We start from the raw sequence: 25,314 nt of genomic DNA, 5'->3' as shown, positions 1-25,314 counted from the left end.
GGCAAGTAAACATTTCTATAATACTCTTTAGAAACCCACACAAGTCTATATAATTCATGTATATTATATAAATGGTGCATACTATTTTAAAGCATGATTTCATTGCATATCCATATTTTAATGATGAACAAAGTATGATCTGTTTTCTAAAGGATGATCTATTTTCTAAAGAAGGATATGTTTTTTAAAGAATGGTCTATTTTCTAAAGAATAATCTGTTTTCCAAAGTATGAAATGTTTTTATGGAATCAAAGTGAATACCGATAAAGGATTGACGGATGTGGGAGGAAGGCTAACCAACATGAGCTTTGGTAGTCCGATTCTAAAATACTGGCTGCATATTATGGGATTGACTTTTGAACATGAGCTATCAGAATATCTACCCACACAGAATGGTCTAACCAGGTTGTGAACTTTAGAGATAGACTCCGAAGAGTGCCCTTCTAAATATGTGCTCATAAGGATTCCTCACCTTGAGGATCATCTCTCAAGGTCAATGGTCAAAATATGTGCTCGAGATGTAATTGTACTATCACTATGATAAACTGTCTTATAAACCAACATATCGATACAAAGAAACTTTTAAATATTTTTTTATCATCTTATTAAATACTTGTTGGGTCTTTAGACTCATTATGCTTGTGTAGTGTAGATACACATCAATAGTCTTTATATGACAAATGAAGGGAGGCTTGAAGTGGGGCAAGGTGTAGGGAATGTGTGTGAAAGGAGGGACCACTACTAAAGACCGTATTTTTGTAGTCCGTATTTTTGTAGTAAAGGATCGTATCTTGTTTTTAAAAGACCGAATTTATAAATGATAAAACGCTTCCGTGTATGTTACTGTTTTTTGTTAAGTATGTTCACGTTTCAAACATCACTCACTCGGTCTAGGAAATATGAGTTAGGGATGTAACAATAATGATGTTTCATTCTAGTATGAATTTAATTTTAAAATTAAAAACTTCTTGGAACACAAGGACAAAATCGTTTCCACAGCTGAAACAACGATCGAAGTAAACCTCAATACTCAAGACGATCCTCAAATCGTCTTGATTGGACAAAGTCTAAGTGACGACGAATGTCATGAGATGATTGAGTTGCTAAAGACCAACAAAGATGTATTTGCCTAGTCTTACAAAGATATGCCCGAAGTGGATACTATTATCGTTCGACATCAAATTCTCCTTTATCTAGAGGCCAAACCCGTTAAACAAAGGTTAAGATAGATGAAAACCGAGGTTGTTGCCATATTAATGAGAGTTCAATTTTTCCTCTCTATAACTCCATTTTGTTGTGGAGTATACGAAGATATCAGTTGTCTTTTTATACCATTGTCGCTGCAAAAGTTGTTAAACTCATTTAGGGTGAACTCCCCTCCACGATCAGTACGAAGAACTTTGATAAATACACCATTCTCCTTCTCAACACGACTTTTAAACAATTTAAAAGTATTAAAAGCTTCTGATTTTTGTGCAAGTAAATATATCCATATTTTGCAACTATAATCATCAATGAAAGTGATTATGTACCTCTTTCCACTATTGGACATAGGCTTGATAGGTCCACATATGTCAGCATGCACCAGTTGAAGAACTTGAGTAACTCTCCATGTAGTCTCCTGTGGGAAAGGAAGTCTGTGTTGATTGCCTTGTAAACACACTTCACATATTTTAGACATTACTCCAAGTGAAGGTAAGCCATTTACCATTTCCTTTTGCTGAAGAAGTCTTCGTCCTTTGTGATTCAAGTGACCATATCGATGATGCCACAATTGAACCACATCTTCAGCAACAGAGAAACACATCTCCTCTTTCTTCTTTATATTTGCAAAGAGCTTGAACATTCGATTTGAAGACATTATAATTTCTACAATAAGTCTCCTATGAGCATGATAAATTGTACACTTCCCTTGTTTAATGACAATTTTCAGACCCTTATTAGCTAGCTGCCCAATGCTTAGTAGATTGTTTGTTAAATCTGGAACATAGAACACACTAGTGATAACCTGAGTAATTTCATTCACAATCATCACAACAGTTCATTTTCCCATCACTTTTACCCTTGAGTTGTTGCCTAGTTTTATTTTTTCTCTAAAATTTTCATCAAAAGCTGAAAACAATTCTTTCTTTCCACTTATGTGGTTGTTGCAGCCTGAATCAAGGTACCACATACATATTTCATCTTGATTTCTCTTTCTTTCATTTGTATACGACATCAGCAACATTTCTTCTTCTGTTTCCACATAGTGTGCCCTCTCTTGTGATTTTCTTGGACATTCATACTGAAAATGCCCAAGCTTATGACAGCCAAAACATTCAATACTTGATTTGTCATAGTTATGTCTCTCACTACTTCTGCCTCTACTTCGAAAGTTACCATGTCTCCGTCCTCTAGAAGACTCCTCATATGTAACCATCAAAGCCTGCTCCTCGTCAACATGTGCAGTCATCCGTTACTCATGAACTAATAAATTACTTTGCAGTTTATCAATTGAAACTCTACTGGGATCTTTTAACTCTTTAGTTGAACAGACTACATATGCAAAATTAGGGGGTCATCGATCTTAGTATCTTTTCAACCACATCTTCATCACTTACATTGCCCTTGTGCTGCCTCATCTTGTTGACAATGGTTAAGGTACGCGAAAAGTATGCATTCACAGACTTTCTTGTCTTCATCTGTAACACCTCAAAATCATTTTTGAGAGCTTGCAATTGTGATCGTTGAACACGATTCGTTCCTTGATGCTTCTTCTTCATGGAATCCCAAATTTTTTTTGCTGATCTAGTATCTAGAATAGTTTGAAGAACTGTTCTATCAATAACCTGAAATATATAGTTTTTTGCCTTCAAATTCTTTAATTTTGCATTGTTGTATGCCTTCACTTTAGCTTCAACAGTTTTCTCTTTTGGTTCAGCTGGAATTTCTTCTTCTACAACTCCCCAATACTCTTTTGCTCTAAGAAAATTCTCCATCAACATGGACCAATGATCATAGAATCCATCAAACTTTGGAATTGATGGTTGAACAAAACTGCTTTCTATTACCATTCTTCACTCAAATCACTCACAAAGTTCAGTTCTAGTTGGCTTTGATACCAAATCTAGAGACAATAGTATATAAGGAATGCCTGAATTCCTTTAATAAATAATAACTGAAAACATATGGCTATTTATAGCCTTACAAAAGCAAGAAAATAGGAAAACTACTAACACTAACTTAGTGGTGTTACTTACCAAAGAAAAAAATTAGGAACCACTACTAACACTAACCTAGTGGTGTTTATATAAAAAAAACTAATTAAATATAACTAATTCTAAAAAGGATATACTAGATTAAAATGACTAATAACCACTTCAATAGAAACACTGTATAGTTTCTAAAAGCTAGTTACACTCCATTACAGCTAAGGGGGGGAGGAAGAGGTATAGATCGAGTCGAAAAGAATGAAAACATGAAACAACCAACTTTATATTCCTTTTTAAACTTCCTCTCGACAACGAAGTGCAATAAATTCAATCAAAACCCTAAAGATGCAAATAAATCATGCATATGTAATTTGTTCCAACGAGCTAACAACAACTGGCCACCAAATTATATTGCAAAAGAGAAACTAGAAGACCCTTCAGGATAAAAGTCAGAATAGCTACCAAAGCGACCACGACAACAATGTCGTAAAGAGCCGATAAGATATGGAATATACGATCTTGCTAGAGTCGGGATTCGTTAATAAGGTCCCACCAATTAGAGTCTTCCTTGAGGGCGAAAGATGTCATATCCAAGGACGTCATCACCATCCCGCCATCTCTGGAGTTCAGAATTACTGACGAGATGATGAGAAAGATAATCCGACAAATCAAAGTTTTTCTATAGGAACAGAGAATGATAAAGAAGATCACTTCCGAACCAAGGTAGACAGTGTTCATTCTAACCATGAGAAAGTTTTGAAGTTTGGTTTGATGGTCTTTGTTTGATTGGTTTTGGTTGTTTGTTGAGTATAGAGAGTTAAATTTGGTTTGAGTTTTCCCTAAGTTTGTAAAGTTTGGTTTGATTGGTTTTGGTTTGGTTTTATTTGGTTTGGTTGTTGTGGGCTTTTGATTTTAGTTATTTTTAAGAGATTGTGAAAGTTGGTTTGATTGGTTTTGGTTTGGTTGTTAACTTTGGTTGGTCTGAATCGAAGAAAAGCTGTTTTTTTGGTGGATGGTCAATAAGAGAGAAGAGAAGAAGATTAAGAATGATGCGTAACTTCTTATTATTCGCGCTTTCATTTTCTGACTGTCAAACTCTCAATGCTTATTGTTCTTGCATCGTGAGTTTGTGTGGGATGTTAGAGTATAATATATTATATTTGTAAGATATTATCACAATATTATAAATTGTGATAATATCAATATTATATTATTTAGTTTCCTTATTTGTCAAATATAATGTCTATATAATAGACATAATCTATGTAACCATGAATAACAATTCAAAACAATCTTTCTCTTTTATAGTTTAACATGGTATCAGAACCTTGTTATTGTTCTTGAGTCAATCAAGTGATAGTCTTTTTTTGTCTTTATCAATGGTTACTTTAACCATTGATGGAGGGCTCTAATTATTTATTATTAATATTATTTTTGCTAGTGGTCTTAAGTAGCTTATATGGGTTTTGGATTTCATTTGAGTGGATTTGTTTTCGTCTAGTTGAATTGGGGATTTCGGTAGCTTGATGGAAATGAGTTTGGTTGTTTTGTTCTTAAGAGATGAGGATAACTTGGACGGATCTAAGGTTGATTTGGTTGAATTAGCTGGTTTAGAAGAATGTTGGTTTTATTATTAGTTTTGGAGAAGAGGAAATCGGAAGTGAGTTTTGAAGTTTGGTTTGATTAGTCTTTGTTTGATTGGTTTTGGTTTTGGTTGTTTTGTTGAGAATAGGGAGTTGAATTTGATTTGGTGTTTCTCTATGTTGTGAAAGTTTGTTTGATTAGTTTTGGTTTTAGTTTGGTTTTGGTTTTGATTATTGTTGAGAATATGGAGTTTAATTTGGTTTGGGTTTTTCCTAAGTTTGTAAAGTTTGGATTGATTAATTTTGGTTTGGTTTGGTTGTTGTGGGTTGTTGATTTCAATTTGTTTTTTGGAAGAGTTTGTGAAACTTGGTATGGTTAGTTTTGATTTGGTTGTTAATTGAAGAAGAGTTGTTTTTTGGTGGATGGTCAATGTATTGGGCAGAAGAGAGAAGAGAAGGAAAAGAAGACGATTAAGAATAATGCGTAATTTCTTATTGTTCGCGCTTTCGTTTTCTGATCTTGCAAATGAAGAAAGAAAGATTGTATTGAATTGTTATTCATGGTTACATAAATTATGTCTATTATATAGATATTATAATTGACATATAAGCAGGGATATTAAAGAAAAGCTTTGGAGATTTGATTCGCGATCGGCACAAGCGGCACGATTGGCACAGTCGGCACGATTGGTACAACGACACAATAGGCATAGGCAAAAAGGCACGGACGACACGATATTTTCTTGCACCGTAAGTCATCAAATCGACATCGGAATTACCATTAATCAAATGAAGCGTCATCAGCACAAGCGGCACGACACGATCGGCACAGACGACACAATAGACACAGGCGGTACAGGACGATCGACACGGGCATCCCGGTATTGTCTTGCGTCGTTCATTAAATGTTGCTAGTCTAGGGTTTATTGTACATTTGTAAGCGCCGTTAGATTTTTCCCTCGATTGCGGTTTAATTTTGATCATCTCTTAGGGTTTCTGCAATTAATTTGTTCTATTACTTTGTATCTTCCATTATGGGGAAAGGGAAGAACAAAAGTAATAAATCAAAAGAAGTTAGAGATTTTGTGCTGGAAGGAATTAAGGAAACACAGTCAAAGAATTTGAAAGAATTTCTGAAGAAGTTATCACCAACACAATTAAGCAATATGCTCCAACTACTGCTGAGAAATTCCTATTAAAAATAATGCAGGAAAACAAGGGGATAATGAAAGAGTTTGGAAGATACGCTATAATGAAAGAGCTAATCTGTTTGGGCTCAAGAATCACATTACAAAGCTCTTTATGCATGCCAAAAGGGGAGAAATTATCATCAATAAGGAGAAAGCACAATAGATTACAATTCAGCTCAACACCCACTATCTTTAAGACTAAAATCTGTTGAAAAAAGAAGAATATGAAGAAATTGTTCAATGGTCAGTTGCTACAATGAAGGAACTAATGAAGGCTCCCAAATCTAAGTCATATACTATCAGGAGCAACTCGACATGGAAAACTAATGAAGTCTGGAAGAACAACAATGCAAAAAAGTCAGAAGATCATTCTTATAAAGGGAAAATCTACTTGGGCAATACACAGACAAAAGTGGAGGTACTGAATTCTCCATTTGAATTTAAATTGCCTACTAAAATAGATGAAAACTGTATAATGGAATGGGAAAATGTAGTTGTGGGAAACTACATAGGAAAAAATAAAGTATCCTTCCCAATTACTAAAGATGCATTGTTGAAGTAATGGGAAGAGAAAGGGCTGGAGAAGATTTCAGAAAATGTCCATGATTTATATTTCCTTAAATTCAAGAAGGGATCTAATCTAAAGGAAATTCTAAAAAATGGGCATACATATATAGGATCCAATTGTATGAAGTTAGAAAAATGGTCCGAAGACTTGAACCTATTGAGTAAGCCAAAAGAAACTACACAGATATGGTTCAAGCTCTGGAATATACCTGCACATATGTACAATTCTGAAGCCCTTAGTCATTTTGCAAGTTTATTCGGTAGACCATTATACATGTATCCAATTATTGAAGGAGGAGAACACCTAACATTTGTTAAAATTAGCATTGAGGTGCATCCTAGAAGCACACTGCCGAAAAGTATGACAGTGGTAGATAGAAAAGGAAAACCTACTGTCATGAAAATCACTTATGAATGGAGGCCAAACACATGCTCTTTCTGCAATACTTTCCAACATGCAAGCCCAAAATTTGATTTGGCTAAGGAAGAAGATCAGAAAATTCATAATGGTCAGAAAGTAAAGATGTAGGAAAACGATACAAATGTGTCTATTTTTAAAGAGCAAAATGTGGTTAAAGAACAGGAAACAGAAGATAAAGAAAATTATGTACAAGAAGAAAGCAATACGAAGAAAGAGGTGGATCCTCAACCTAATCATGTTGAAGAGATAGTTGATGATTCTCAATCAAATCAAGTTGAAGTGGTTGTTGATGAAAACAAAGAGGAAAATACTCAAGTTAATCAAGAGGAAGAAGAGAATGACAATGTTGATACAGAGGAATCTAAAGTTGTTGAGGATTCCAAAGATGAAGTAGAAGGAATTAAAGACAATGATCTCGAAATTCAAGTTGAGAACAACAAGGTGAAGAGCTCAGAAATTCTAAAGAATAATTCTTTCTATCAAATAAGAACAAGTTTATATAAAGAAAGAAATCAAGATGAGAATATGCAGTATTCATCAACCTCTTCAGTTCATCCTCCGTTCATTGCAAGAGGAAGGGGAAGGGGAAGAGGAAGACAATATGTTGAAACATCAGGTTGGTATGGAAATAAAAATCCTGATTGGAATAAATAGGATTTAATACAGTTTGTAATCTTTGTCTGTAATCTTTATTTCTTGTATGTTTGATTGCTACTAATCAGGTTCTTTAGGGTCGTTTGATTGTCATCTTACAATCCTAGCTAAAACTTGTCTATCTTTGATTTTTGACCCTCCCATTTTTAGGATTTTAATGAAATGATTTTAACCATTTTCCAAAAAAAAAAAAAAATTGACATATAAGAAAACTAAATAATATAATATTGATATTATCACAATTTATAATATTTTGATAAATATCTTACAAATACATTATATTATATTATAATCATGACAGCTCGATGGTACTCCTTATATTTTGTAAATCAAATATGATGATGGATGAGAATTACCCAAAATTGGAATTCAAAAACAGTCGGAAATGGAAGAAGATTACAATATCATTCTTAACTGCTTGTTCTGAAGGAGTAAGAAGACCTTCTTTTCAACATATATTTGTTTTCAATCTCAAATTATTATTTTTTCAATGAGTCAATCTCAATTTATATTTTTTCTAATGATTAATTCTCAATATTAGTTATTCAAAAATATTTTTCCAATTTTCTAAAACAAGCCGTTAAGAGGTTGCATGCACCTGCTTTACTATTAAATAAAGAGTTAAGTTCAATCAAATCATAATATGTCTATATTCATAGTTTATATTGAGGAATCGGGTAGATTTACAAAAAAAAAATTATGATGAACTTAAAAATAAAATTGAGATGGACTTAGAAAATAAAAAGAAAAATTAAGTATATATTTCATGTGAATTAAATTGAAAAATAAAATGAGAAATGCAATAATTTAACCATATTTTATTAAAAATAAAATAAATTTTATTAGATTAGAATTTAGTCCACCACAAAATGAACCTCATAGTCATTTAAGTAAACAATAAAAATATAAAAGAATATCAAATAAATATATATTAACATTATGATCAATTATATATAAAAAAAATATATATATAACCTAATTTAAATGAATGGTTATAAAATTGGTTCATTTAGATTTTAACTAACGTTTATTTAATTATATATCTTTTAACTAATAAAGTTTAATATTTTAAATTATAATTTTATAAAGTTGAATATAATAAAAGAGAAAAAATATAAAAATTTGTTTGGACGTGTAAAATTGAAATTAAAATTGGGGAATTCTAATTCCAATTTAACGAGAATTATAATATAATTTAATTCTTATGTTTGGAATCATTCTTAGCTGTTTGTTCTGAAGCAACAAGAACACCTTCTTTTCTCTAAATTTGATTTAAATATATTATTTAACATTGAATTTGCATATATTTGTTTTCAATCTCAAATTATTATTTTGTTTACAATGAGTCAATCTCTGTTTATATTTTTTCTAATGATTAATTCTATATATTAGTTATTCAAAAATATTTTTTCAATTTTCTAAAACAAGCAGTAGGCTGCATGCACCTGCTTTACTACTAAATAAAGAGTGGTGATCATTTATAATAATAAAAAAAATGCATCCTAATTTGAATAATGAATATGAAGTTTTAATATAATATAAATCAGTCTTTAAGTTCAATCAAATCATAAAATCATAATATGTCAATATTCATAGTTTATATTGAGGAATCTGGATAGACTTTAAAAAATTCTGATGAACTTAAAAATAAAATTGAGATGGACTTGTAAAATAAAAAAAATTAAGTATATATTTCATGTGAATTAAATTGAAAAATGAAATAAAATTTTATGCAGTAATTTAACCATATTCTATTAAAAATAAAATAAAATTTTATTTGATTGGAATTTAGCCCACCACAAAATGAATAAACAATAAAAACATAAAAGAATATCAAATAAATATATATTAATATTATGATCAATTATAATATATATATATATATATATATATATAACCTAATTTAAATGAATGGTTATAAAATTTTAGGGTTTGACTCTCGTTTATTTAATTATATATCCTTTTAACTAATAAAGTTTAATATTTTAAATTATAATTTTATAAAGTTGAATATAATAAAAGAGAGAAAATATAAGAGTTTGTTTGGATGTGTGAAATTAAAATTAAGGAATTCTAATTTCAATTTAATGAGAATTGGCGTTACAATCCAATTCCTATGTTTGGAAAATTATAGAATTGTAAATAATTTTAATTTTTAAGTTTGAAAAAAATATATAATAAAAATAATTTTAATAGATATTATTTATTTCATTAAAATATTGATTTGACACAATCAATTAAAATAAAACAAGTGTTAAAATAATTTTTAAGTTTCAATTTTTATTGAAAAAAATATTGGTGTTAACTTTATATATTTTAAAAAACAAAATATATGATTTTTATTAAATAAGATATTGGTGTTAACTTTATATATTTAAAAAACAAGATATTTCTTTTCTTAATTTTAATTTTCAAAATTTAAAAACAAAATATTAATTCAACATTTTAACTTCTTAAATTAAAATATATATATAATATTTGCTCAAAATATTAACTTACTAAATAAATAAATAATAAATATGACACCGGTTCAATATATTAAAATCCTAAATTCAAAAAAAAATATCAATTAAAAACTTTAATCGTGTTTTAAATGATAAAATAATAAATTATTTTGTTTAAAAAAACATAAAAAAAAATTAGAAATATAATTCCAAACTAAAAAAATGAAATTAAAAACTATAAATTGCACTATATTGAATTCCAATCCAATTCTTAATATTAAAAAATGTACCAAACTTTAGAATTAAATTTGGACCTCCAATTTTCATCTTGTAATTTAAAATTTTTTGTTAAAAAATTTGAGATGATTTTTAATTACAAATAGTTGAAATGTTTATTTTTTTTATAAATTCGGAATAAACAATTTCAATAACTTTTACAAAGTTGTGAATAAGTTAAATTTTTTTTATAACGGTTGATATTATTTAATAACATCTTTTAGAGGGTTTGATATTAAGTGATGACAATAACTTTAAGAAAATATTAATATTGTTTATTAATAATCGCTCACAAATGATTAATATTATTAATATTGTAACTCTGAGAAATCACTTACGTAGCTTAACAGACACGTGGCAATACGGAGAACCCAGGGTGACTCGAGGTTCGATTGTTTCAACATTTTATCATTAAATTTAAATTTTAAATAAAATAAACTATGTATATAAAAAATATTCATAGCTTATAAATATTTTACCATTTTTTTCTCTATTATATTTTTCAAAACAAAAGTTATAATTTTAAAAAATAATAATAAAATATTTATATTTTGTATAAAACTTATTCATACACCTATACACCTATCTTAGAAAATAAAAAAACATATATTTTTTAGTTTTGAATATGAGATGATATACTTTTTTTTCGAGATCAAAAGTATTTCTAGGGGCAAACACTTTTCCATATCGCATCTAATAATTTTTTCAATGACATTTTACATAATGTTGAAAAATTGAGAAAATCAAATGGAAACATCACTTAAACACACATGATTCATTCAAATTTGCACACATTTGCACTAACATATACTACCATCACACTATCTTCTCATTCACATATAATTCATTCAATTTTTCATCCACATATATCATCATCACGCTATCCTCTCAAAAATATATAATTAACTCAATTCTCGAGTGTGAACTGAAATCATTTTAATCATTAGACCAATTGTTATTGTTAAGATTTATTTATAACTTTGTGTATACATGATAAACATCAAAATTTTGATTTATTTTATAAAATTACACATATAATTTATTCAAATTTTACATTAACTCACTACCAATTTAAAATATTTATAAAAAAAAAACTCCTTCAAATTTGCACCACACCCTACATATTCCACCATTAAATTATCCCCTCAAACTCATATAATTCATTCAAATTTGCACTCACATATATACTACAATCACATAATCCTTTCATACATATATAATTTAACTATCTTTCAAACATATATAATTCATTCAAACTTGTACATATATCAACGTCATACTATCCCCTCAAACATATAATTCACTCAAATTTATAATTGTAAAAATTCGAACTCTACTATAGAGTGTGAAATGTGATCACTTTAACTATTAGACCAATTGAGATTGTTGAAATTTATTTTATAATTTCATTTATATATATATTTGATAAATTAATAGAATAATAATATTTTAATTTTTTTTATAAAGTTCATAAATAATATTTTTTTTATTAATAAGTTAAAATTATTTTTTATACTAAAAACTATCAATTATAGCTCTCATCGTTTTCGTGTCAAATATTAAAAAGAGACAAATAATTAAAAAGATTAATTTATTTTTATTTATATATATATATATATATATAATATAATTATATAAATTATAAAAGGTTAAATTTATAACAATATTAGATATTATCAAAATTTATGTTAAATTTAAAATATAAAATCTTATTAACTTAATTTTAAAATTATATTTATTTGATTATATCATATTTATTTTTACTTTTACTTAACCTCATAGTTTATAAATTCAAATAAAATAAAAAATTTATTTTTATAAATGGTTAATATAATTTTATATTTAAATAATAAATTATTATTATTTTTTTTATCTAATTAAATGATAATTAATACTTAAATTAATAATTTATTTAGCTTTTTATTTTTTAAATACAGATTAACTAATAGAGTTAACATACCACCAAAAATAAATTGAGATATTTTCTAAAATTAAGCTTTGGGTCGAGAATATAGATCTAAGTTTATTTTACAAGGAAGCAAAGGAGTTTTTCTCCGCTGTGCACTTGTACAGGCCTTGCTGTATTCTCTAATCTATACCTTGTTTAGCTAGGTAAATACCCAATTCAATCGTGGCTGGGTATAAATAATCTCCTAATCCTCTCTAGGAAAGCGAGAAGATCTTGAGCTTCAAGAGTTGTCTCTTTCGCTTTCAGCTTCTGCTTTTGCTCGCCCTCTCCTTACCTCTATCATTGGAGATGGACGGGGCTCTAACTACGGCCGACAAGCAGAATTTGGTTTCTTCATTCCTAGAGATCGCCGTTGGCCAGACTGCCGATACCGCCAGACAATTTCTACAGGTCCCTCCTGCTCTTCCTCTCTCTCTCTCCCTCTCCCTCTCTCTCTCTATTCCTTCGACGTAAATGCTTCCAGTCCATGTTTCTGCAGATATATGCAACTTATTCGTTAGTTTGATGCCTATATAATGCTGGATTTGGTTATCTTTACCTTATGACTACTGTTTGTTGACCAAAGAATAATAAAAAATTGCTTGACATAAACCAAATGGCTCTCCTGAAATTGGAAGACTGTGTAGGTATATGTTGGATTAAGTACACTTTGAATGTCTGCAACTGCTGCATCTGTATACATATCAGTTCTTTGGCAATACATTTGAGTTACTTGGTTTGATTAGGCTTGTCAGAATGTGAAATCAGTAACATTGGTAAGAAATCCATCTTTCCTCTGGCAGTCTTAGCTTATTTAGTTTAAAATCGAATTAATATGTTGTTTTTCCATCCTTTGATTGGCTTGTGTTATGATTCAAGATCGTTAAGGGAGAGAATTAGAGTCTATTATACCTAACCCTAAGATATGTTACAAATTGAGATGCAACAACTAGTGTGATATCATTTATTTTCTCTGTAAAGCACATTAAGCATATAAAGGATGCTAAGATGACCACTCTCGCGGAGATTAGGATGGGCAACACCATCGATTCTGCTGAATGCATCGTGGATCATCTTGACGAGATTGGAAGAAAGTAATGTTTTGAGGTTGCTTTTGTCTGCCCCTTCTGTCTTTTGAAACACGTGTTTAACCGGGTTGTCCCGGAGTTTTGGTTTTTGTTGTTTTAGTTTCTAGCTGGTTTTGTTCCGGCTCACTGGATGACTTGCTGTTTTTTGGCGTGAGAGTCGGCCACGAGCATGTTCCATGGGTGGGTAGGGTTTGGGGCTTGTCCCCTTGGGATTTTCGTTTTTGGCATCATCGGATTGACTGATCTTGTTTTGCTGGTGCTCTCTTGTGTTGGGCATGATGACAAACTTTTGTTATTCTTTATTCTTTTAATGAAATGAATTTGTTCAAAAAAAATAAAATGCTAAGATAGACATAAAATAGACAAGACCAATACAAAGTAGAAACATGAAGGTCTGAGCCATTTCAGCATGGGGAATATGAGCATAATACCAATGCCATTTCGCTAACAAAAATAAATATACCAGCAAATGCCATCATAAATCCAATCTTATCTTTTTGTATTAAATTTACATTGAGATCCATCTCCTTGAATATTACAATCTTATCTTCCTTCCAAATCATGCACATAATCAGCATACTAATCAAATTCCTGCATGACTCCAAATTTGTGTTTGAGCAACCATCAAATCATTGCCAAGATCAATCCATTCCCATTATAGATAAAAGAAAACTTCAGGCTGCCGGAGTGCATGTGTATTACTGAAGTATATGGTTCATAGTCCTGGACTTCTAAGAACATGACAAACGTGTAAAATAGGCTTAAAGGTTAAGCCGCATATGTTCATTTACATGTTTTTCGTTCTATAAACTCTTTCTGAAATCTCAACTCATAAAATTCATGGTGTCTGGCAAGCTTAATGATTATTGAAGTACTCTGCATAATGCAGAAGTATCAAGATACATTACTATATTATATATTCTTCATATAATTTCACATGCAGTAACCAACATGTGGTACTAGTTTTCTCTAGAATCTGATCTTGGTCCCTGCAACTGCATATTTCTTCTTACTGATAGAGATTAAATATGTCTATATCCCGGATGTCAATTTTTCTAGGAACTCTGGTATGGATGTGTGTGAAGTAGTGGAAGTTGGATGTGCGCCCTCCTTCCTAGCTTCTCTGTTTTGAATAAAGGTTGTCTTTGGGTGCAACTATATAATAACCTAAGTGTCCTAACATTTAGCTAGAGTACATCTTAAGACCACTGGAATGTGGATTTTAATACAATATAAGTAACTCCGTTGTGTAGACAAGACTTAACATTTTAGTTTGATCTTGACGTATAAAATCCAAAAATGTTAAGTAGGGGCTCAGAAAAAAGTGTAATTTAATAAGAAAATCTATTTGACCCACAGTATCCTCAAAATATTGTCCTCAGCCTATTATCTTTAACATTTCAAATTACATGCCAGAACTTGAATAAATTCACTCCAGGAATAAAGAATAAGAAAAAAAGGCCCATAGGTCGATTGGTGGCCAGGTGTGGTCAAACCTATCCGGAGTACAATGAGATGCCATTCATTCTGCTTGACCACAGTTATACTAGGAAGTTCCTGAAGATTTGATTATACATTCACGTTCCTTAATGGACAGCAGTGGCTGGAGTTTCATAGCTTCAGGATGTGTCTGCCCTTTCAGTATATGGTCTTTTATTTGTTTTTCTTTAAAGTTGAAGGAGTTATCTTTACTCTGAAGTGATATAGTATCTATTTTTTCAGCTTATGTCTCTCACTTGTACTAAGCTTAAATATTTATAATTTTTTTTCGAAGTTATAATTTCTTCTTGGGTTCATTTTCATCAAAAGTAGACTGCCCATCTTTTTGTTGCAGGCTACGAGTTGGAAGCTTGATGAAGCTATTCAACTATTTTATCTTGGAAACGAGAGTGGCATGGTTACATCATCTCCCCCTTTAGGAAATATTCCAAATGATCGAATTTCAGGGTATGTTGGAGAGAGAGAGGGAGGAGATATCTAAATTTAAAACTTCACACTAATGGTTTTATGCTTTGTCTCAGTGGATCTAAGGACTTTGGAAATGGAAGTTTTAGGCCTGATGGAGAATATGAAGTGAGGGCACCTATACCTGTAAAAAGAGAAGCTCTTTATGACAATATGCATGGGTATGCATGTTCTGTCTTATCATGTTGTTACTCACTTTTTTTGTTTTTTTCTCGTGTCTATTATTTGTGCTATAATTTTAATTGTACTGTTGGCATGCCAAGATGGTGTTATCTGCCAAAAATTTCTGTCATCCAATACTAGTGGCTGGTCTTTAGGAAATCAATATGTAGTATGTAATAAGAGCTTCTTTCTATTACATCAGCCACCATATCTTTTATTGCTATTGGCAAGGGAATTAGAGGCAGATGGGAGATGTAATTGAATAAGGTCGATTACACTTACATGACATCCTTATTTTTATGCATATCCTGTCAACATTAGGCGATATCTAGTTTTCTCTGAGAGCTTAAGTAGAAGACTTCATGATTTCCTTATTTCTTGCTATTTTAAAACCTTTTCCATCCTTTTGGGTCTTGCTTTTAGGTGGAAATGAGTACATCTAGAACAATTATAGAGACGGTTGTATCTTCATATGGAAGTTGTGGGAGCATCTGAATGCATGCAATCTTGACCTATTTAATTTTTATTCTGAAAAAGAAAATTTCATTAAAATCTGCAGTAAACACAAAGATCTCGTCTGCAAAAATTAGTACAGCAAATCATTGACTTATTTATTATTGCTCATAGATGTGCTTTGTTTCCTTTCCATTCTCAATAGATCAAGAGCGAGATATTCATCACATGAATCTCATTCAGTAGTTCCTTTCCGCAACTTTGACGAGGAGATGAAACATCCAGGGATTTGGGGGTCAAATGAAGGTGCCACATCTACAACCGATAGTTCTCGAGATAACCTTGCATCACTTTATCGCCCTCCTTTTGCATTAATGTACCATGGCCCCTTTGAGAAGGTAATGACCTATGCCCACGATTAGAAGAAAATATGGGATATCAAAATCTTTAAACAGTTTCGGAAAGTAAACCATAGGAAATGTTAATTCAAACTTATCTTATGGTGTCCCTTATAGGGAACTCATGGATTAGCCCTTGGGTTTATAAGGATGGTGTTGGTTATAAGGGTGCCTTTTAAAATATCCATTCGGGTTTTGATGGCCTGTTTGTTCTGCCCTTGTAGTCGATTCCAATATTATAACCAGAGTAATGGATAATAAACATGGCATTATGGTTTACAACCTACTCCATGATAGAAGAAAGTGTCATGTGAGTTACTTTTTGAATCATATAACAACAAAGTGTCATGCAGTCATCTGCGAATCCTAACTAGGGTCGTAATTGGGAAGAGTGATAGAATGCTACGAGGCATAATCTAAGTTGGAGTGGTTTTGATGTTACACATCGGAAACTACTAAAAATTGATTGTTTATATGTGTGAGGTTATTAGCTATAATCCAGAGTACCTTATGTGCATATTTATGTGGCAAAAGTGCTTATAACCTATACTTGCTCATGCACGCCCTCAGGTTTGGGGTTTTATTGTTAGTTCTCTGTCTTGTTTTCTTTTAGTACCATTTCCCCCTTTGGAGGACACACAATTTCTTTATTTTTTTGAACTGTCTTTTGTATCTGAACAATATCACTGAGTTATTAATGTCATAGTTATTCGCCAAGTTGTTAGAAGCAACATCATTCCACTTGTAAATCCTTAAATATATTTACTACCAAGTTAAGTCTGACTACACATGTTGTAAGGTGTACTCGTTCTGTCTGTGGTTTAGTAACAGATCTTTTTAAGTTTTTGTTATTTATTCTCATTCAATCAAACATTATTGAAGTTCAGTAAACCTTCTCCAACTATTTGGTCACGGAAATCTCCATGGTAATTACATGGTTTATGATTCCCTCGCTTGCTTATAGATTTTTTTTTACATTTGCATTCAGTTGCATGCATTTCAATGATTAGCCATCAATACAAGCTATTATCAAAACATATTATTATATTATGACTACTCTGTCTTGATATACCCAAATAAAATGCCATTTATATTCTGCTATTGATTTAAAATTTGTATGAAAGTAGATCTGTGAAAGTTGAATATTGTAAACAAAATCCTACAATGATTAGAAGTGTATAGATTTGGAGCTTATTTACTAACCTTACTGATTTAGTAGCAATGGATTTCTTTTTCTTTAAAATGTTGCTTTCCCATTCCATATATCAGAATGCACAAACAAAATATTCTGCTGATGTACATCACAAATCATTTATGCAGGCAAAAGATGCGGCTAAGAGCCAGAACAAATGGCTACTTGTAAATGTGCAATCTACTTGTGAATTCAGCTCGCATATGGTAATGCACTATCAGTACATCCCACCAATCTCATCTCCTTTCCTCTCCACTCACCCCACCCAAAAATCAAAAGAACAATAAAAAATCAATTCACCTTCTTCATTTTAATAAAATAAGACAATTAGTGGTATTTTATTTGTAATACTGTTGCTTCTTAAGATGTTTTGGTTTATAACTAAAAGTTTCTGTTTTATGCTTCCATTGAAGCTTAATCGCGATACTTGGGCAAATGAAGCTGTTGCACAAACCATCGGTACAAATTTCATCTTTTGGCAGGTTTGTATTCATGCTACTGAAATTCTTGCCTGACACCTTTGATTCTTTGTGCATGTAAGCTAGAACAAAAACATTTTAGAGAGATGTAAAGATGTTAGAAATGAAATAAACCATGTCAAGGCATATCAGAAGAAGTTTTAGTGTTTGGTCTATGCCCACTCCTTTTCCCCATTGTAACATGTTTATGTTCTTTGTATCCTAATTTAGGTAACATAATTACTACTCTTACCCTTTCTTCAAATAAATCACTAAAACTTCCGTTCAAATCACAAACCTTCAAATAATCTTGTAATACCTTTCAAACTTTTACAACATTCTACCCTTTGTCCCATTCTACCCACCTTAGGTAGCTCAGTAGGGAGGTTATGACGGTGGGTTCATGTGCTAAGCCTCCTCTAGGAATTAGTCGAGGTGTGCGAAACCTGGCTCGGCCACCTTGGTTGCAAAAAAAACTTTTACTATGTTCTCTATTTCTCATTATCTATTATCTACTTATATCGTCTTTTCTTACCGTGTTTGCATCCTTGTGGGTATGTTTATCTCACCTTTGATTTTTAGCAATCATATAAAAAATGATTATCCCCTCTTCTAGCCTAGCGGCAAAAAGAGCTAGATATCTCCAACGTCCCTTAGGGTCCTGAGTCCGAGCCCGTCAGGCGGCACGTCTGGTTAATTGGTTGAGTGTCTTTGCGGGCTAAGTCCTAAACCCTAAACCCTAGAGTAAGTCCAACAAGACCATGGGATAGGGCAACACACTTACCCCTCAAAAACAACAACAAATATCTAACTGTAGCGCATCCCGCCTTAGCTCGGTTTGTAGTGTTGTCTTAGGTATCCTTAGTTTGCTGGTTCGAATCCAGCAGGTGGCTTATTTATTTTATCTTAATTATGATCAATAATTAAAGAAAATAACTTCCACCAATATTCGTCATCTCTACTTTATTGCCCAACTCTAGGTTATGCGCAATAAAACGAATAAAATCTGAACTAAAATTTTTCTTGCTGGTTAGGTAAGACAATTGATAAAGCATTGCACTAAACAAAAAAGTTTATTGGAACACAACCAACACAGTGACATTGATGATGTATTATTTCAAGAACTTAGACATTTGAAGACAATATTACCAAGGGAAGTAACAAAATTGATTGACATCCTTGATTTTATAAGGTCATATTTGGAAGATGGCGGTTTCCAAATGACGAGTCACTTATCGAATTTTGTTAACTATACTGGTTACACTTGTTTTGGCATAGAGAAGTTTTTCAAAGTTGAAATTGATAAAACATAAGTACGAGGTACCATGTCACAAGAGAGATTAAGTGAATTTGCTATGATAGCAATTTAAATGAGTACTTGGATAAGTACGACGACTTGATTAAATTTTTTGCATAAAGACATGCAAGAATAAGCTGTCTTTGAATCGGATAATGCTATTTATAAATTACCATTTATATTTTGATTTTTTATGCAATTCATGTTAAATGTATAATCAATCTTGAATTTGTAAGTTATTTTAACGATATGTGTTTTCATTTCTGCAAAATTAATTTACTTCGGGATCAGGCCAGGGAAACCAAATCCTCGGGGTCGGCCTTCCATGTCTTAACCTGCCACATTGCCTTCATCCCCTTCTCAAATAATTTGTCTATGTTGAACTCCTAAATTTCTGTAACCTTTTGCTAGTATATTTTACTCTTATATAGACACACAATACTATAACTTATTTAAGACTGAAGTGGAGGATGGCTGTGGGGTTATGTTAACTTCCTTTACTAAAAAAAACAATAGTATTTAAGTTAAAGTTGTTACCTTTAGCTAATAAGATATTGATCATTCTGTGGCCCTGCTTCATGGTAGTTCTTGCTGCTGACCTTTTTTATTTATGAAACAAAACTATTTTTGTGTATTATTGTTGGAATAAGGTACTTCTGTGCAGAAGTTTCTGGTGGAAACCATTTTGGTGGGGTTTTTTTCTTTGGTTGTGCTTTGTAGGTCCTATGTTTTGGTAACCTTGTTTGATTTCCTATTCCATAGGTATATGATGATACTGAGGAAGGCAGGAAGGTCTGTACTTATTACAGGTTGGATAATGTCCCAGTGATTCTTGTCATTGACCCTATCACAGGGCAGAAAATTCGTTTATGGCGTGGAATGATACAACCAGAAAGTCTGCTGGAAGTATGTACTCGGGAACTTTTGTAGTTGCTACTCAATAATCCTAAGAACTCCTTAGATAACTCTACTTCAGAACCTTCTATTCTATCTTTTATGTTCAAAATTGCAAAATTTACTGTGTTTTATCTGATGTTCAAAATTTGAAAACCCACTTTGTGTTATCTGATGTTCAAAATTGTAAAATCCACTGTGTAGGATTTGTTACCATTAATGGATAGAAGCCCCAGTGATCATGTCACTTTATCTCACAAACGCCCAAGAGAGAGTTCTCTGACTTCACCTTCCAATACACAAGGTACAATGATCGGCCTCTTTTTCACGTTGCATTATTTTTCCAAAATCAAGTTACTTACATATTTGGATGTATGCACTGTTGTTTTTTAGTTGACTTCTTACTCATGAAATTCTGAGATTCGATCTATCATTAATGTTAGAGAATATCAAAGGGACACTATAGAATCACTAGCATTCTGTAAATTGAGGCTTGTCTGTAACATATACTACTGTTTGTATTGTAATATTAGTTTTGAAGAAAAGCAATACTATAACTTGAGAATGATGCACTTGTAGTCTGCTTTGTCAACTTACCATGGGATTATAAGAATTGCCTTCTGGATTCTGATCTCTTGCTGCTTCATAGGGTTGGGAAAGGAGTCCATTCAAGCAATGTAAAGAATGATAATAATATTAGTTGAATGATTAATGCTGCATAAATATTCTGGATAGAAGCTTTATATTTGCACATAAACTTGGTATGAGTGCATAACATTGACTTGCATTTTGGAATGCCCAATGTTGATCTCGGACTTTTCTGCAGGTGCTTAATTTTATAAATAGTTAACAGCGTTAGTAATAGCTCCATGCCCTTTTTTTTCCGTTAAATTGCTTACATGGTGACTTCCTACTCAGCTACTAAACAACTAAGGGAGAAAAAAAGAGAGAAGAAATTAAAATAAGAAACAAAGAAACTAAACCTAACCCTCCAATATCCTCCCAATCTGCATCTTCAACCTACAAACACAGAGACAAGCTCCCTCCTCTTGCTTGCAAGCTGCATCGTAAACCCATGAACAAGATAGAGACAGTGGCCGGCCTTCTCTCCTACACAACCTTGTTGCTTCATCTTTCATTGGATGACTTTATTTTATTTTTTTCCTTTTTCTTAAATCAGTTGAATCACTTGGGAATGTGTTCACTTTTAAACAAGTTTATAGGAGCAGGAGCAACTAGTGTTATAATTTAGTAAAGACTGATGTTTGTTTGAGAAGCTGCTATTTTGTATCTAAATTATGAAAAAATGAATTTCTATTTGTTTATTAGCTGAAATCAGAGTGAGTCTAAAATAAGCTAGCGCTATTTGGATGTATCAAACTGACTAACTGAAAAACTTATGATGCTTGATCTCAGAGGATTCATCAACTGCAAATATACATGGCGAAGAGGATGAGGAACTATTGCAAGCATTGGCAGCTTCAATGGAAAACAAGAAAGATTCTCATTCTGTTAGCGTGAATGATGAGGCCATAGATGACAAGAAGGCAGCAGACGAAATTCCCCAGCAACTGAAGAAGTATTATCCACCACTGCCTGAAGAGCCAAAGGGAACTGATAGGAATCTTATTTGCAGAGTTGGGATTCGTCTTCCAGATGGCCGTAGAATTCAGAGGAACTTCCTGCGTTCAGATCCAATACAGGTGCCTCTCATTGAACTTCCTTTCATATGTAATTTTTTATTTTTATTTTTTATAGTTTGAATATGCATGTGATATGATTGCTAAATGCCCCCTCTCCTCTCCTTTTTATAATATATAATTTTTTATTATTTTTAATTTTTCTCATTCACAACAGTTGCTTTGGTCACACTGTTTGTCTCACCTTGACCTCAAGGAGGGTGAGACAAGACCATTTCGCTTGGCGCATGTTATACCAGGAGCTTCAAAGTATCTGGACTATGACATCATATTGACATTTGAAGAATCAGGGCTTGCCAACTCAATGATTTCAGTTACTTGGGAATGATATGATGACCGGCCACAATCTTGTCATAAATAAAGGTTTCTGTTTTTTTCTTCTTTCTTCTTCTTCTAACTCTCTCTCTCTCTCTCTATATATATATATATATATATATATTATATATATATATATATATGTTTAGGAGCAACTTAAAGGAAGTTTGTTGTGTATATAACATGCTTTTTGTAGGCATGGTTGCTACTATGTTATTATCATATTTGTTGTTCATGTTGGAGTTTCAACTTTTCAATTGATCAGATACTTGTTGGGTTAAAGAAATATTTATTTGCCCACTCATTTGAGTTAAACTTGGAAAATGAAATGGCAAATAGTTAGACTTGTTCTCTCATCATGACATCGTATACAACTCATAGATTTTTTTGTACTTGAACTAATAAATGGTAGTGGTACTCTTGAAGATTTCTGTTTTCAACTTCACTTACATAACAGTGAAAAGCCTTCCTCATTTTTTTAGACACCCGAAGAATTTCATATCCTCCTTTTGCTTCATTTATTTATTGAACTGTACTAGATATATACCTATTTTTAATTAATTAATTACTAATATATATATATATATATATATATATATATATATATATATATATATATATATATATATATATATAATGAAAAAATTCTTTATCTCTCACTATTTATTTAAATTTTGAAATGATTCTTTACATTCCAATTCATTTATCTTCTTTTTTTTCGATTCTTATCTTATTCACCTCGTCTCCCTTGATTATCTACATCTTCTTCGATCATCTACCTCTTCTTCAGATCGTCCACATACTTATTTTTATTAAATGTTACAATGTTAGAGAATATTAATTTAACTTTTTGGTAAAATGATAATTATAGAACATCTGTATTATATTTATATTTATATTCAACCGCTTAGGCACCCGAGACAATAGACAGTCACTTACCGCACCGCCATTAGTAATTTTTTACTAAAAAACTAAGAAATCTAGAGGTCAGAGTGTTAATTATATTTATATTTGAAGAATAACAATTCAGAAGATGACAAGAGTTATCCTAAACAAAAATAATGAAATGCTGTGATTTAACAATAAAACACTCGTGTTTGTATGGTTCTGCGAAGACCGGTCAATATCTGAACGGATCAGATTTGAACTTTGTGATATTTGAGGAAGCGCGAGGAAATCAGTACTTTAAATTTTAGGAAAGATTATTTAAAATAGAGATTTAGGTGCTTGATTTAATGGCATCCCAATGTTAATCTTGGAGCATCATAAACCCTTCATCATTTGTGTCAAATACTTTTTATCAATAGGTTCAGCTCAAACCAAATGGTTAAAGGTTAGATTGAAGATGTGATGTAACTGAACAATACAATGATTCATCGTCCATCATTAGTTCTCTTGCTTCCCACAATTTGAAGACACTAGGAGAAGAGAAAAAAAAGTAAATAACAAAAATAAAAATCTAACATACAATGATAAACAATCTCGCACTTTTTTTTAATATTAATTTTGTCATTTTATTTGTATTTTTATAAAATGGCAAATAACTTAAGTTTTGAACTTACAAATTCTATTAATATTTTTAAAAAATAATACTTATTTCATTAATTTATTTAACTGCTATCATCATAACTAAAGAGTAAAACCTATAAAAATATAAGTAGAAGTTATAACTTTATTTGTCATGACATTAAACCCTAAACTTTGATTATCAATATTTATAATCAATCATACAAATTTTATTCTCAAATTTAATGCTTGTATTTGTAATTTTTTTAAATCTAAATTTATTATTTACATTCATATAATTTAGAATAGTTTTAAGAAATAATAGAATATATCTTAAATAATCTTCACTTAATATATATATATATATATATTATATATATATATAAAATTTAAATAATTTTAAATAAATTATTATAACTTCTAGGTCATGGATTGGTTTTATAGTCAGAAATTGATCGAATCCAATGATTGATGATAAAAGTAGCTTCTATTTTGTTTGGTTGTTCAAATAACCTAAATAACCTGAATTAAAAAAAATAACAGATTAAAATATTTTTTTGTTTTTTCCAAATTGAGATGAAATCAGTTAATTTAGTTTCACGAAATATAAAATAAAATTTATTTAAATAAAAAAGACCTAATATTCCCAACTGGACCACTCTTTCACTCCTCTTCTTCAAGTTTTGAATAATAAAACCTCCTCTCCTTTCTCATTCTCCCTCTCTTTTCTCTTATTTAATAATAATAATTATGATAATATCTTACCAATATATTATATTATACTATGACATCTGCACTAAAACTTATATGCAAAAATAATAATCGTTGAGACTTTGACAATCAGAAAACGAAAAACGCGAATAATAAAAAGTTACACATCATTCTTAATCTTATTATCATCCTTCTCTTCTCTCTTCTGCCCAATTCATTGACCATCCACAAAAAAACAGTTCTTCTTCGATTCAAACCAACCAAAATTAACAACCAAACCAAAACCAATCAAACCAAGTTTCACAAACTCCTAGAAAAAAACCCTGAAATCAACAACTCACAACAACCAAACCAAAACTAATCAAACCAAACTTTACAAATTTAGGAAAAACTCAAACTAAATTCAACTCTCTATTCTCAACAACAACCAAAATCAAAACCAATCAAACCAAGTTTCACAAACATAGAGAAACACCAAACCAAAATCAACCCCCCTAACTTAACAAAACAACCAAAACCAAAATCAATCAAACAGAGACCAATCAAACAAAGATTAATCGAAATAAGCTTCAAAAAACTCACTTCCAATTTCCTCTCCTCCAAGACTAATAATAAAACCAAAATTCTTATAAACTAGCAAATTCAACCAAATCAACATTCAATCCGTCTAAGTTACTCTCCTCACTTAAGAACAAAATTACCAAACTCATTTCCACCAAGATACCAAAATCCCCAATCCAATTAAACGAAAATAAATCTACTCAAATGAAATCCAAAACCTTAGATAAGCTGTTTAAGACTACCGACAAAAAATAATATTAATACTAAATGATTAGAGCTCTTCATCAATGGATAATGTAACCATTGATGGAGGCAACGGAAGACTATCACTTGATTGACT

At 31.2% G+C, this 25,314-nt stretch overlaps 1 protein-coding gene across 1 annotated transcript; it reads left to right on the top strand.

Moving 5' to 3' along the window:
- The first annotated feature begins 12,469 nt into the window (after nt 1-12,469).
- LOC124934078 (plant UBX domain-containing protein 7) lies at nt 12,470-22,444 on the top strand. The gene is made up of 10 exons (XM_047474549.1): nt 12,470-12,685; nt 15,197-15,309; nt 15,384-15,488; nt 16,148-16,340; nt 17,661-17,738; nt 17,946-18,014; nt 20,050-20,193; nt 20,386-20,485; nt 21,598-21,884; nt 22,039-22,444. The coding sequence occupies exons 1-10, from the start codon at nt 12,584-12,586 to the stop codon at nt 22,207-22,209; spliced, it is 1,362 nt and encodes a 453-aa protein (XP_047330505.1). The 5' UTR covers nt 12,470-12,583; the 3' UTR covers nt 22,210-22,444.
- Nucleotides 22,445-25,314: the final 2,870 nt, after the last annotated feature.

This window comes from Impatiens glandulifera, chromosome 4 (genome assembly GCF_907164915.1).
Source record: "Impatiens glandulifera chromosome 4, dImpGla2.1, whole genome shotgun sequence".
Lineage (NCBI taxonomy): Eukaryota > Viridiplantae > Streptophyta > Magnoliopsida > Ericales > Balsaminaceae > Impatiens > Impatiens glandulifera.
Note: the sequence above shows the minus strand (reverse complement) of the source record. Positions and strands in the feature narration are given on the sequence as shown.

Excerpts from the sequence above, each read along its gene's own strand:
- LOC124934078 (XM_047474549.1), top strand. The coding sequence starts at position 12,584 with ATGGACGGGGCTCTAACTACGGCCGACAAGCAGAATTTGGTTTCTTCA. Across the intron at positions 15,489-16,147 it reads CTTTATGACAATATGCATGG|ATCAAGAGCGAGATATTCAT; the intron begins GTATGCATGTTC and ends CATTCTCAATAG. Across the intron at positions 20,194-20,385 it reads AACCAGAAAGTCTGCTGGAA|GATTTGTTACCATTAATGGA; the intron begins GTATGTACTCGG and ends TCCACTGTGTAG.